At 44.1% G+C, this 13,469-nt stretch overlaps 1 protein-coding gene across 1 annotated transcript in view; it reads right to left on the bottom strand.

Annotated features, from left to right (window-relative positions):
• Positions 1-12,839, bottom strand: part of cntn4 (contactin 4) — a 92,080-nt gene extending 79,241 nt beyond the window's left edge. Inside the window, exon 1 of the mRNA XM_062545773.1 lies at positions 12,732-12,839. Within this exon, the coding sequence (XP_062401757.1) occupies positions 12,732-12,786 (55 nt within the window). The 5' untranslated portion in view covers positions 12,787-12,839. The remainder of the gene's footprint in view (positions 1-12,731) is intronic.
• Between the last annotated feature and the right edge of the window lie 630 nt (positions 12,840-13,469).

Below are 13,469 nucleotides of genomic sequence, written 5' to 3'. Positions count from 1 at the left end.
TACTGTGCATTTATGAAAATGTATACTTTGAGTCTCCTGAATATATACTCCAGGCTATAAACTAATGTCAATCTGGGCTCTAGTGGTAATATACAGTATATACTCATACTGTGCACATGTCTATGCTGCAAACATGTCTACATGTGATATGCTCAGTTAATATTCAAGGGTGTCCTTTGTTGTAATGGCCCGTACAGGTAGTATTTACTGCTGACATCATGGGACGGAGCACATTTAAAATGGTAATTTGGCCTCATATCTTTAGTGGGATGCTAAATGGGGGAGGCAAGACAATTATTCCTGAACAGGTGCACTCGCCCTTTGGGAGGCCGAGTCTGCTCACCGCTGTGAGCGAGAAAGTGCCTTCTGCCCGTCTCCTTCACGTGGGGGTACTGATCAATCCCTCTCTCTCTCTCTCTCTCTATCTCTCTCTCTCTCTCTCTCTCTCTCCCTCTCTCTCGTTTCCTGTGTTAACATCAGAGTCTCATTAAAAGGGACCCGGCGCCGTCCAAAGCTGCTCTGTAGCGCTGTGAGTGCGATCTACAGCTGTCACGCACTTCACAGTGGCAAACACAATCATTGGCTCTGCCCCCTGGCCAAGTTGCCTAATTGCACCGCCTTTTCAAAAACAGATGAGAAAACACACACACACACACACACACACACACACACACACACACACACACCTACAATGCATTTTCAAAAACATACACACACACACACACACACACAGACATACTCACACACACACACACACACACACACACACAGACACACACACACACACACACACACACACACACACACACACACACACACACACACACACACACACACACACACACACACACACACACACACACACACACACACACACACACACAGGGGTCTGAGACGGGTTGCTGAACAAGAACAAGGGCAACAAAGGAGCAGTACCAGACCCTGTCTGTACCGATCATATGAATAAAACATTTATCGATATGCATATCTAAGGAATGTGTTGACCAAGCAAAACAAAACAAATTTGGTTGGTGTGGAGATGCGGAGGGTGGGGTGCGTTGGGGTGGGGTTGGGGTGGGGAGGGGTGGGGGTTAAGGGTGGGGTGGGGAGGAGAAGGAGAGCAGAGAGCAACTCTCTGCCTCTGATTTGCTGACATCACCAATTAGCAGGGGCTTGGCAGTGTGCTCCCCTGGAGATCTACCACTCCTTCATCCTGCCACAAGAAGAGTAATTGCTTCTCCAGAGAGAGAGGGAGAGAGAGAGAGAGAGAGAGAGAGAGAGAGAGACAGAGAGAGGGAGGGAGAGAGAGAGAGAGAGGGAGAGGGAGGGAGAGAGAGAGAGGGAGAGGGAGGGAGAGAGAGAGAGGGAGGGGGTGGCAGGTAAGTCCACCTGGAGATGCTGGCTCCAGTTACTCAGCTACAGTGTTGGCTTTCTTTCATCAACAAGGCCCCGTCTCCTCGCTAATACTGTCATCAACATGATATCCGTGCTAATGAAAGCCTTAATGGAGCCACATCCTCGGCATACGGAGGGGACACGGCACGCAACCCATTAGGAACCCAATGCGTCACGTGTGATATTCTTCATCTCCACAGCTGGGCTGATCTTAAAATATCAAAACGCTCTGGAGGTGTTTCACAGTCTGACGGGATTCCCATGGAAGACTGTGTCCTTTTGAAAAACGTTCCAGTAAACAGAAGATGAGACGCCGACTGACTCGTCGCCAAGATCCTCCTCCTGGACCCTTAACGAGCTCGGCAGTAACGAAGACCCGGCACCCGGCCGTGCTTGTGGACGCCGAGACCTCCAGGTCAGAGGTCAAAGGGTGGGGGAGGGGGGGAGGGGTAGGGTCACCAAGGTAGGGAGCTGACCAAAGGGACAAAGGTGTCTCTCCTGGCCCTACACCAGGGAGGGAGGTGGGGGTGGAAGGTATTGGTGTTGAGAGACCCAATGGCCCCGTAGGGATTAGAGGTGCAAACATCAACAGAGCGCGCACCTGAGAAACAACACCTCTGGGCTGAAAACACACACACACACACACACACACACACACACACACAAACACACATAAACCCCACCCGGAGATCACACTGTCGGCACAAGACTGCCTTAACAGAGCAGAGTCCTTCTGTAAAAGCCACTGTATTATGGAAAACAACAGGGGACTTCCTTTAGCTCTTAGACCGAACAGTCGTAAAATATGTATGTAGTCTGAGACAAAATACCCCCGACACGTTCATTTGCATTTGCCATTTATGATGATGCTATTCAGAGGTTAAGAGGCTGGTACAAAGCTCTTGTTTAGGTACTAAAGTGTTCCTGAATACTTTAATACTGTCTACAGCCGTCAGAGAGATAGGGGATTTCAAACTACTCTCCAGGAGATTTACTTGTGCAGTTGAGGGATAGATGTGTTTTTTTTTTTCCAACGGGGAAATAAAGACTTCTAACAACCAGAGATAGACTGTGATGAGAGCCAGCCAGGTTGTAGTTATTCTCAGCATTGTCAGTAGGTGGTAGGTGTAAATTCTTTTGAGAGATTTTTCATTTTTACATTTCTGCTTCGTTCCAAAGGCTTGAGTCCAAATAAACATTCAAGGCAGACTGTACTGTTAACAAGCTCCCAAACAGCTGCAGGTAAGACTGATAAGCCATTCTTGGTCTGCTGTGCAGGTGAGACACTCACCTGCTGAGAAATGTGTGCAAGAGAACTCTGTGAGGCCAGGACCCACACCGCCTCTGGGTAGGAAGGAGCTTCATGTTTAAGTCATTTCAGTGTCTCTCGCTCTCTCTCTATCGTTCTCTCTCTCTCTTTCCATCTCTCTCTCTCTCTCTCTCTCTCTCTCTCTCTCCTGCCATGTCATGTTTAGGTTGAGTACTCCAGTTCAGTGCCTTATGCTCTGCCTGTCGGGGTGGAAGGGAAAAAAAATGATCTGTGGTCCAATAGTGGATGAGAGCAAATAAGTTTGGTCTGGTGAGCTTACCTCAGCAGGAATCAAAGGCTCTCAAAGGGGCCCAGAAGAGCCCGGAATCTTTCATGTGGGTTCCAACGTCCAAATTAATTTTGCAGGTCTGACAGACCATTGCTTTGCCAGTTTACACTTTGAGCGTACCTCTGTAAAGGCTTTGCCGCCTCGGTGTCTAAAGTTTGCTTCTTAGGCACGAGCTCTTAACTTGGAAGAATTATTTCTTTATTTCGCCCTCTCGGGACAAATTTGAACCGCGAGGACGGCGTATTCTTCACTGACTCTGCCACGCAGGCTTGCATCTAGAGAAATGGACAGCGCATAACACAATATAATTTGGTTCAAGGTCAAGGCACAGACGAAGGCCGCTCCCATCTTTTATGCTTCAAAAGAGCTATTAGAATAAGCCCGGCTCTCCCATGCGAACGAGCGCACCTCGCCGGGACACGTCTATATTCATCTTGTGGAGATGAGATACTCGCAGCTTATATGGAATGCATTAACCACTGATGTAGCCCATTTCCTCACTCTTAAGCACACACAGGGAAAAAACCAGGCCAGGTGAAGGTGGGGTAGGGTGGGGGGTGGTGGGTTGAGGGGGGGTGCGATGGCTAAGAAAACCTTCAGACAGGAGGTGGAATAGAGTAAATAGTTCTTCTGTTACAGGTCACCGAGAGGACGGACACTGTCTCGAACCATGACCCCACCAATCCCTGACCCGCGGACATCTTCACTGAGGAGATAAATCTATTTGTGTTATGAAGTTACAGATGGTAAGGACGGGGGATAAAACGCTGTGCCTGGACAGAAAATGACACACGGTAATGTCTGATCTGTTGCTACCGCTCGGAGAATAACCATGCTGCCCTGCAATTTCACTTCACTGCCTCTGATCCAATGTTCTTTTTTCTTAAAAAAAAAAAAAAAAAAAAAAAGACATCCGTTTAGACTCAAAAGCAAGAAAGATGCTAAAAGCAGGACAAAAACTTGGCTTCAGTCAGTATTCAGTGCTGAACACTCGAGCAAAAGTTTATTATTTCTAAAGATAAAAACTCTGAAAGTGCCATGAGAAAAATAAAGTAAGTTGAATACTTTAATACTTCCTCTGGATGTTTCAGGGCAACAGAGATTTGCATGGTGTTGAGTGTGAGAAGTGTTTTTTTGCCTGGAATCCTCCAGCTAACTCCGACTCTATCTCCTCTCTCACTGGTCTTCCCTGAGGAAGAGCCACTCGGCAGCCTACTCTAGCATGTCCACAGACCACACCCTGTAGGGCTGTCCCTTTAATAACAGAATCAATCACTCCTAGTGTGCGTGCATATGTGTGTGTGTGTGTGTGTGTGTGTGTGTGTGTGTGTGTGTGTGTGTGTGTGTGTGTGTGTGTGTGTGTGTGTGTGTGTGTGTGTGTGTGTGTGCATATGTGTGTGTGTGTGTGTGTGTGTGTGTGTGTGTGTGTGTGTGTGTGTGTGTGTGTGTGTGTGTGTGTGAGAGAGAGAGAGGGAGAGAGAGAGAGAGAAAGAGAGAGAGAGAGAGCCTTGCTGCCTGACAGCCACACTAGAGGACAATTTCACAATTTCAGGGCCACTTCACAAAGGCATCCCACTCCAAACTACTTTTGGCTATAATGGACAGACAATTTGTTTTCTTTTTTGCAACCCCAAACTAACCACCACAGCCAAGACCAAAATACTTTTCTGGATGTAATCTTTTGTATTATCTTGCTCCTACATCTACAAATGAAGCATACTTGTTTTTTGTCATTATGCAAAGCCAGTGCCCAATCCTAAAGCAAGAACAAATATCAGCTAAACCATGTATACAGTAACTCTGAAAGATATTCATATACACCACACAAGAGTTAGAGGAAATGACTGAAGAGACAATACACAGTATGCCCTTTCTGAGCTCCCTGACACATGTATAGCATTTAAGAGTTCTATTACAGATGAATACAGACAAGAAAACAACACTGGAAATGATGCAGACATCAGAAAAGACCAGATCTGACATTGACATCTGACATGGTGTGGTTATGCATCAGTGCCAGTCACAAACACAAAATGCATGGTATTGTGCCTCTCTTTAAAATACACTGAAAAAAGAAGACCACCCTAGTGCCATCATAGTTATTTGGAAGCCACAACAGAGGCTAGCAGAGTGGGGTGGGTGTTTTTGGTGTTTTTTTTGTTCCTTGACTCAATCAGAGGACAGCACTTGTTTTTGGGTCGTAAAAACCTAGCTGAAGACAAAACGGCTTGATGGAAATGCATTGTTTGCGACTACCCACTGAGCTTAGCTTGGCTTTGCGAGCCATGAATAACGCAGGTCACCAAATGACTACCGGAGACCCCTGTTGCTTTACTTTGTCACCTGGCAGCAGTCAGAGAGACATAAACAAACAGACAAAGCGCACAAAATGGCCTGCTTCACAGCAGTGTTGCATTATAATAACGTGCAGATACATCCGAGTGACTAATCTCAAAGTAACCGCAAACTCCACTCATTTGGGGGCATATACTAACTGGGTTTTGATGTTGGTTGGCCATGTCGTTTGAATTGAGGAAATAGAAAGAAACCAGGTACCTACTGCATGAATGCTACCATATTTTTATTTTTGTCTCATTTACTGTCAGAGACCTCACAACTTCATTAAAAGTGTCAACTAACCAACTAACCAACCAATCAATGAATCAATCAAATACCCAATTAATCAACCAATTAGACAACAGTTAGGTCCGGTCGAGCAATTTATTAATTTTTGATTGGACGAGAGGCATTCTATGAGTCATCACAAGTGGCGATCTCTCAGCACAACGCTACTCAAGACTTAGAACTGCTAGTAATCACTCCACGAATGATACATTAGCCCCTTTCAGACCGTCGGGCCAAAGCCGTGCTAGCCAGGCAGTGCCAGGGCTAATTGGTTTCACACCTCTTGGCGGGTGCTAACTGCGGGCCAAATCGGGGCTACTAGCCCCTGATTTTTGGCCCAACAAAATCGTTGGGCCAGTCGGGGCTACAGTCGGGCCAGAGGCGGCGTCAAGGTGAAGGCGGAGTCAACCCGTTGCTGTGTGTGGAGTCCACAAACATTTGAACATGGAATTTAGACATAACATTACATCCACATAGATATTTGCCTGTCAGTAGGCTAACTCCGTCCAGAGATCACCATGTAGCACAGTAAAAAGTGAACTAATATAACTAACTAACATAGCGTCCCGCTAATTTAGGCTATTCCTGCCAGTGTGTTTTCTGCTATTGATAGCAAAGATCCTTAAATAGTAGCCTAGATTAGCCCAGCTTGACGTTACATTATAAACTTTGTTTTTCATGCTAGCGCGAACTTCTCCTTTTAGTACACTAGAAGAATACATAAACGCCTGGACATGGTAGTGATTTTCACCGCTTAAAATTCATTTATTTTCATTTTGAAAGAAACATGGTGAGGCAATAGAAAATGCAGGTCGTTTGTTTAGAACAGGAAATCGCGTTGCCGTGACAACCTGACATTTTCACTCACGCACTCCAGTAGCCTCGCGAGCCATCCACGTACTTCCGGCCAAGGATTGCCTCCACTACGAGTCTGGCCATGCTCCTCTGTGGAGCATTCTGCTCGGTAGAATTGTAACAGAACGCCCCCCCTCCAGAAAGCAGCCAATAAACGAAGAGACGGGTTGGTGGGGGCGAAAGGGGGAGGGCGCTCGTGACGATGACGTTAAACGCCTGCGCTATGTTGTTATGAGTAACTATCGCCGATTGGGTGAGAGCTGTCCAATCAATTCAAACCAGAACTGGGCGTTACTTCCCGCTTCCTGCAAGCGCTTCAGAGCAAAGAAATTCCAGACCATAATACGAAATGAAATGGTAGTATTATGGGATGGTTAGGACCAGGCTAGCACTCCAGCCCCTTTCGTTCGGAAATTCTAAAATAACTCTGTTTGTTAATGCTTCAAAATAACATTTAATAAATGAACCTTACATTTTCCAGTAGCCATAGAGTTGTGGATTTTAACAAAGTCCCGTTTGGTTCTTAGCAGGAGCGTCTACTACTGGCTTCAAAATATTTTCTTTAGCCTACTCTGCTTGGTGCTATAGGCTGTGAACTCCTGGCATCGTCGTGACACTAAAATTCCACTGGAGCTCCATGCGGATTTTACTGTCTATGGATTGTACACACAGCCTTACAAATGTTTACTGCTCTTCGAGTCAGGTAAAATGTCATTTATGTTACATAACTCATTTAGATACACGTCTGTGCCATGCGTTTCTTTAAGAATCTACCGTCTTGGTTTGTATAGAAATGAATATTAGCCTAAGTGACATACAAACGGGCAATAAATGGTGACTGACTTCGCCTTCGCGACTTTCTGCTTATCCTGCTTGAAAAGGTGTGGTAATGGTGACGTTTTCACAAGCGAGGGCGTGTCGAGGTGTAATGCGGAGAGGCTAATGGCCTGACAGTCTGAACGCAAAGGTGAGGCTTGTGGACCCGGGCTATTAGCACCAGTTTGGCCCGAAGTTAGCCTGGCCCAAGCTGGCCCGATGGTCTGAAGCCGGCTATTGTAACTGTCAGCGAGAGATATTAACAAACTTTTAATTAATAAACTAACGAACAAATTAAGCAATATGTCAGACAGCGACATTTTCAACAACAATTTGATTTGATTTAGGAGTCCAACGATGAGGAAAGGGGGATAGAGAAGAGGCAGGAGAGTCCACCTGGGCCTACAGTATCTCCAGGTGTGTCTCTTCAAGTCCAAATGATCTGGACGGTATCAAGAAAAGCAGGCACAAACTGAATACTACAAGGCAGACATCGTGGGCCGTTTGACTGATTTCAAGCCTGGCTCAGGGAACGAAAGCTAGGTTTTGAAAGGAAAGGAATTACTGCCTTGGTGATCTCCTTTACCACCCCCATTCCAAATCATGCCATATTGCTTAGTTAATCAACAAATTAAAAAACTATTTATTAATTTATCAGTGAAAGAAAGAATCAATCAATCAACCAACCAGTCAACCAATCAAGTAATCAATCAATCAATTTATCAGTAAAGCCAAAGGCTACATAGCGATCACTGGTCTCACTTAGACATCACAATATAGCACAATTCATGCACATTATGCAATCACAATGCAAACAGAATACTGCTCTATGGCATACTACTGTGTGTAGCGAAGAATATGTATTTCTGGGAGTGAACATCATACCGTCTGTAAAAGAAAAAGCTGACCCCAACTACCTCAAGAAACGCAAGGTGACCTAAACATAATTGACAGTCAGCGCAAGCTGTGCTTCTTCATTTGACGTGCTATTTATCAAACCTGCACCTTATCACGTAATAAGCTCCTACCTCTGCCCCCTAGCATCATTTGTGAACATTCAGAACTGAACAGCATACTTCAACCACAAGCGCAATTGAATGAACTTAACTGAGTTAGCAAGTTTAGTTTACCAATCATGAATACAATACATGATATCATGTCAACAAGCAGGGAGAGCACGTAGGCTGTGGCAGATTAACAGTCAAATCTAGCAAGTAGGAAACATTAAGTGGATGATGTGAAAGCGAAAGACAGACATTAGAAAAGCCAAACATTAAAGCAACACTAAAGCACTTTTCCTCTGTTGCACAGACGCACACACACTATTTGGTCAACCAGCAAATAACAGACAAGGTAGAATATGTTGGATGATTTTATGAAAGTATGATGTATTGCGACATCGAAGCAAGTAAAATTTGTAGTTTCTGATGTCTCATTTCATCGAACTACAGATGTACACTACCCCACCTCGTAAGGTTACATAGTGCGGTTATAGCCGATAGAGGACCTCGAAGTGAAAGCAGAAGTGCCTTTCACACTGTTGATGAGTTGATGAACCGCTGAAATGATTTTGGAAACATTATTTTAAGGTACGAGAAACTCTTTAGTGTTGCTTTAAACCACAAAACGGACGTGTGCTTCACAGACAGTTTTGTTACATACAGGGGAATACATATATAGGCACTTTTTACGCTTCTCCTCTCATCTTTATGCACAAAACTCAACCCACTTTCCCTTGACCCTCCTATGAAGTGCATACATGACATGAATGCATATGCATGACAAGTATGGTGTGTTACTACATTATACACCATGCAATGTTTTTATGCACACTTTGTGAAGAAAATGTGCCTCAATTTGGCACAAATCTGTTAGTACATCTACCCCTCACTGCAAGAACCTCACAAGAGCAGTGCATGCAAGATGGTGCAAGAATCTGATCAAACTGATTTTTTTTACAAGGAAAAATGGATGAAATCTCTCTCACAGCAACTGAAAGACTTTTAGCTGTGTACAAAAAGCATTTATGAGCTGTGATACTAACCAAAGGGGGTGTTGCTAAGCACTGACTACGCAGGGTGCCCACATTTTTGCTTTTAGCCCCTTTCCTTTTTTTTTTTGCTATTTTGCAACTGTGAAAGAAAGGGAAAAGAAGTGATCATGGAGTATCATTCAGGGAGGTTAGACACAGACACAGACACAGACGCAGACGCAGACACAGACACAGACACAGACACAGACACAGACACAGACACAGACACAGATACAGACACAGACACAAACAAAAGACAGGCGCTGATTAATTTCCCTGCCATGGAAACGAGCCTGCTGTCCAAATGTCAAGAGCGCCTTTGTGCAGGGACAGACAATCTGGGCTCGCCGTTTGCTCCTCTACAGGTGGAGCCGAGCTCGGAGGGAAATGCGAACGTCTTCGCTCTCCAAGGTCACCTCTCTCCGGGCTCACACCACACGTTGACATGCAAAGCTATTCGCCGTTTAGCTGGCGTAAAAAAACCTTTCCATCGCCTCTGATGCCCTAATCTGAGCTCCTCTTGTGTTTTTCCTCGTTTTTTTCCTCTCTCCCTTTTGTCCAGAGACTTTTAGAAGGGTTTGTTAGTTTCTTTGTGAAATGCAAAACCTATCAAGGGAGAGATCCGATTTTTTTTTTGTTTTTATCTCCGGAGGCAGCGTCTCAGGTGTGTAAATCAAACGACTTCCAAATAGGAGGAAGAAAGAACACAAAAATCTGTCTGCTGAGAGAAAGGCTGACTGCATAAGCAAGGGGAGCCTGCATTAATGTGCTCTATGTAGGCCTGCACGAGCAGCAGCCAGAGGAGAGAAGGAAGGAAGGAGGGAAAAAGAAAGAGAGAAAGACAGAGAGAGAGAGAGCAAGGGAAGAGAGAAAGAGAGGAGAAAGAAAGAAAGAAAGAAAGTGAGAGGCAGAGAGAAAGAGAGAGAGCAAGGGAAGAGAGAAGAAAGACAGAAAGAAAGAAAGAGAGAGAGAGCGACAGAGAGAGAGAGAGAGAGAGCGAGAGGGAGAGGGAAGAGAGAGAAAGAGAGAATAATCTTAGCAAGGCACACTGAGCAAGATGAGGTTCAGGCAGCGTGCAGGAAAGAAAGAAAGAGAGGGGGGAAGAAGAAGAAGAAAAAAAAGAAGAAGGGGTGAAAAAAAAACAGAAATTAGCATTCAGTGTGTGTCCGGGGGAAGTGTGGCTCTGAGGTAATCAGCCGCTAACAGGGAGGGTTAGAGTGACGTGCGGGGAGAACAGGAGGCTAGCCTGTCACTGCGCTGCGCCAGAACAAAAGAACGCGCCTGCTAGAGGACAGGGATCATTACAGTCGCCTCGCCTCTCCCCGTGAATCCCTCCCTTTCCGAGGGGGCTAACCTTCCTTTTCTCCGGCGTGCGGCAGGTTGCACGACCTTTCCTTTCAGCTCCAGCGCCAGCGTTCAGCCTTAGTGATTGTTAACGAGAGGCGCTTTACAGAGACTAGGGGATACGGCCGCAGAGGACACAACGCTTACGTAATGAAGTCACCGAACAGGATGAATGTACAAATACCAACGTTTAATACATTGTGACTGATAACACCCCTGTCCAAAAATAGAGAGTGAGGACAGAGGCACAATTGAATCACACTGTGATTTTGTTCAAGTTTTTCCAATACAGTGTGCACAGAAGGAGACATGTTCATAAAACTGAAGTGTGTTTGACTTTCAGTACAGATTTAATTTACGTTGCATGACTGGGGCTTAACAAGGACTGATAAAACCTCCTTCTGGGTTGAATTAAACTATAATGGAGAATCCTCATTCAACATGAAATTTGGTGCAAGACCAGGCATAATCCTCCCCGTAAAACTCGCCAGTGATGTTACATTAGAATCTAATCTTGTGAAAATTAATACTCTCTTGGTAATAGACCAACCATAGGGGGATACATGTCTTTAATTATAATATCTTTTATGATAAGTTTGAAAAGGTAGATTGTGGAGGTTGTCTTCAGCTGGACATTGGGGGGAGGTCGACAATGATCATCGTCTGCCTCCTCTTTAACAATCCAGATATGGACACAGTCTTTGATTAAACCCCTGAGACCATTTCAATTATTGCACTAATGTGACCCTGCCATTTTTTAAGTAAGACAAATGAAACCTCTTCATCAAATCATGATCAATGAAAATGGGCCGGCGGGTATAGAGAGGGCTTTAATGAAGACAGTTCGACTCTACTGTAAACGCAGCAGCAACGATTCTTAAAATCTGAGATAAGATTTTTTTTTTTTTTTTGTCATTTTGTTCGACCAGACCCCTATCCTCTAGTCGCTCTGCTGTATATTAATTAGAGGCTAAGCCTCCCTGCGTTTCCTTTCAAAGACGCTTAAAGACAGAGAAAGGGAGCCTTTGTGCACTTCCCGCGAGTCGCTATTTGCTCTCTCTATGCTCGCTAATGGCCGTGTGTGTGTGCTCAGAGCTGGCCACTGTGTGCTGTGTTCACAAGAGGCCTGGTGAGACGTTTTTATTCTCATCTTGCTGAAGCAACAACATAAACAAACTGTGTGTTTTTTTTTTCCATTGCTTCAACAAATGAAGAACAATGGCTGTACATGGGATTCCTTGTTGAATAACGTAAACTTGTGGGCAAGCTGTGGGCGAGACATATCTGTTGGGACACACACCCACGCCAGAGCTAACAAGGAGACTGCAGGGTAAGAAATGTTCACCACTTAGCAAGAGGTCCTTGAACACTGATCAGAGAACAAAATCAAATGACCTCTGACCCCTTTAAGTTTTGCTAGTAGTGTCTCTTCTTCTCCCCAAGTATTGAGCAAAATACTGGGCAGTGCTGGACAGGGTACAGTACATTTCTATTACTGTATGAATGAATGGGATAATAGGCTCTTGGAAAAGATGGGTGGAAAAACATTTCAAAATATGAAACAATTCATTGCTAAATTTAGCTATCCAACACTCTATAATAATCTCAGCTGATAAGTTGTTAATGTGTATATTAGCTTGCCAGAGAACGAAGGTCATTTAGGTTTTTTATTTCTTGATTAAATCTCACACTTTTTTTCAATCAATGCATTCAATTTATTATTTTTCATCTTACTTTCATATCTCGCTATTCAATCTCCTCATTTATATTCAAAATGATTAACCTAACAGCAGTCAAGCATTTCAGAAAGCCACCCCTAAGATCCAATTATTTACTTTACCAAACACCTTTTTTATTAAATAAATTGCACAACCTCATTATTTGTATCGTAATGGGAAAATATAAGCACCGAGTGTTTGCCTGTGGCTTGTGTATTTCGGTTTCCTCCTGTTTAAACCCTACCTTTCATACCTGCAACCTGCCCTAAATACATACGAATAAGGACACAAACTTCACAAAGCAAGCCTGGCATGCGTGCGTCAAAAGTTCTTAATAAGATGCTTTACCTGCAAGGCACCCCATCAATGACTGCAGCACCAGCAGTTTCCATAGCAACATCATCTTCAGTTTTGTGGGGTCAAAGTAGACTCACATTCAATCACAAACGTATGGAATCCTGTTATGCACTCGTTTTGGTCTTCACTCTGTGGGGAAGAGAAGAGAGAGGGGTAGAAATTAGGATCGTTGTAAGAGTGTTAGATACCGCCACTCTTTATACTGATGCTTGACAGGCCCACTTCACATAGCCTATATGTTCACAAATCAATCCTTTAATCCGTGGACAGCAGATGTGGCATTTGAAAGGAGTATTTATTCTGTAAAATATCCCGCTGAAGCATAATATATGTCGCATATGAGATATGTATATGAGACTGCACCTCAGTATGATACATAATCAAAAGGATATCACGGGGCCATTTGAAATATTTTATAACCAGGGGCGATGCAATACACTTTGGGTCTTATAGAAGATAATAATAATAATAACAATAATAATAAAAACAATAATCATAATCATAATAGCTATGTTTTCATTATCTACTATGAAAGCCCCCTTCAATGCAGTGCCTTTTCAAAAATCCTTTTTTGAGCGTTTCGAATCGAACTTTTCTCCACCTTACGATGCCTTCCCTAACACATACTGTATACAACACTTACTATTACTAAGAAAAGAGGGCATTTGTTTCAGCACAATCACAAAGGTCAATCCAGAGCCAGAGGTCTCAGTTCATAAACACTCTCAC

Source organism: Sardina pilchardus, chromosome 9 (genome assembly GCF_963854185.1).
Source record: "Sardina pilchardus chromosome 9, fSarPil1.1, whole genome shotgun sequence".
Classification (NCBI taxonomy): domain Eukaryota; kingdom Metazoa; phylum Chordata; class Actinopteri; order Clupeiformes; family Clupeidae; genus Sardina; species Sardina pilchardus.
This window is presented reverse-complemented; position numbering and strand designations above follow the sequence as displayed.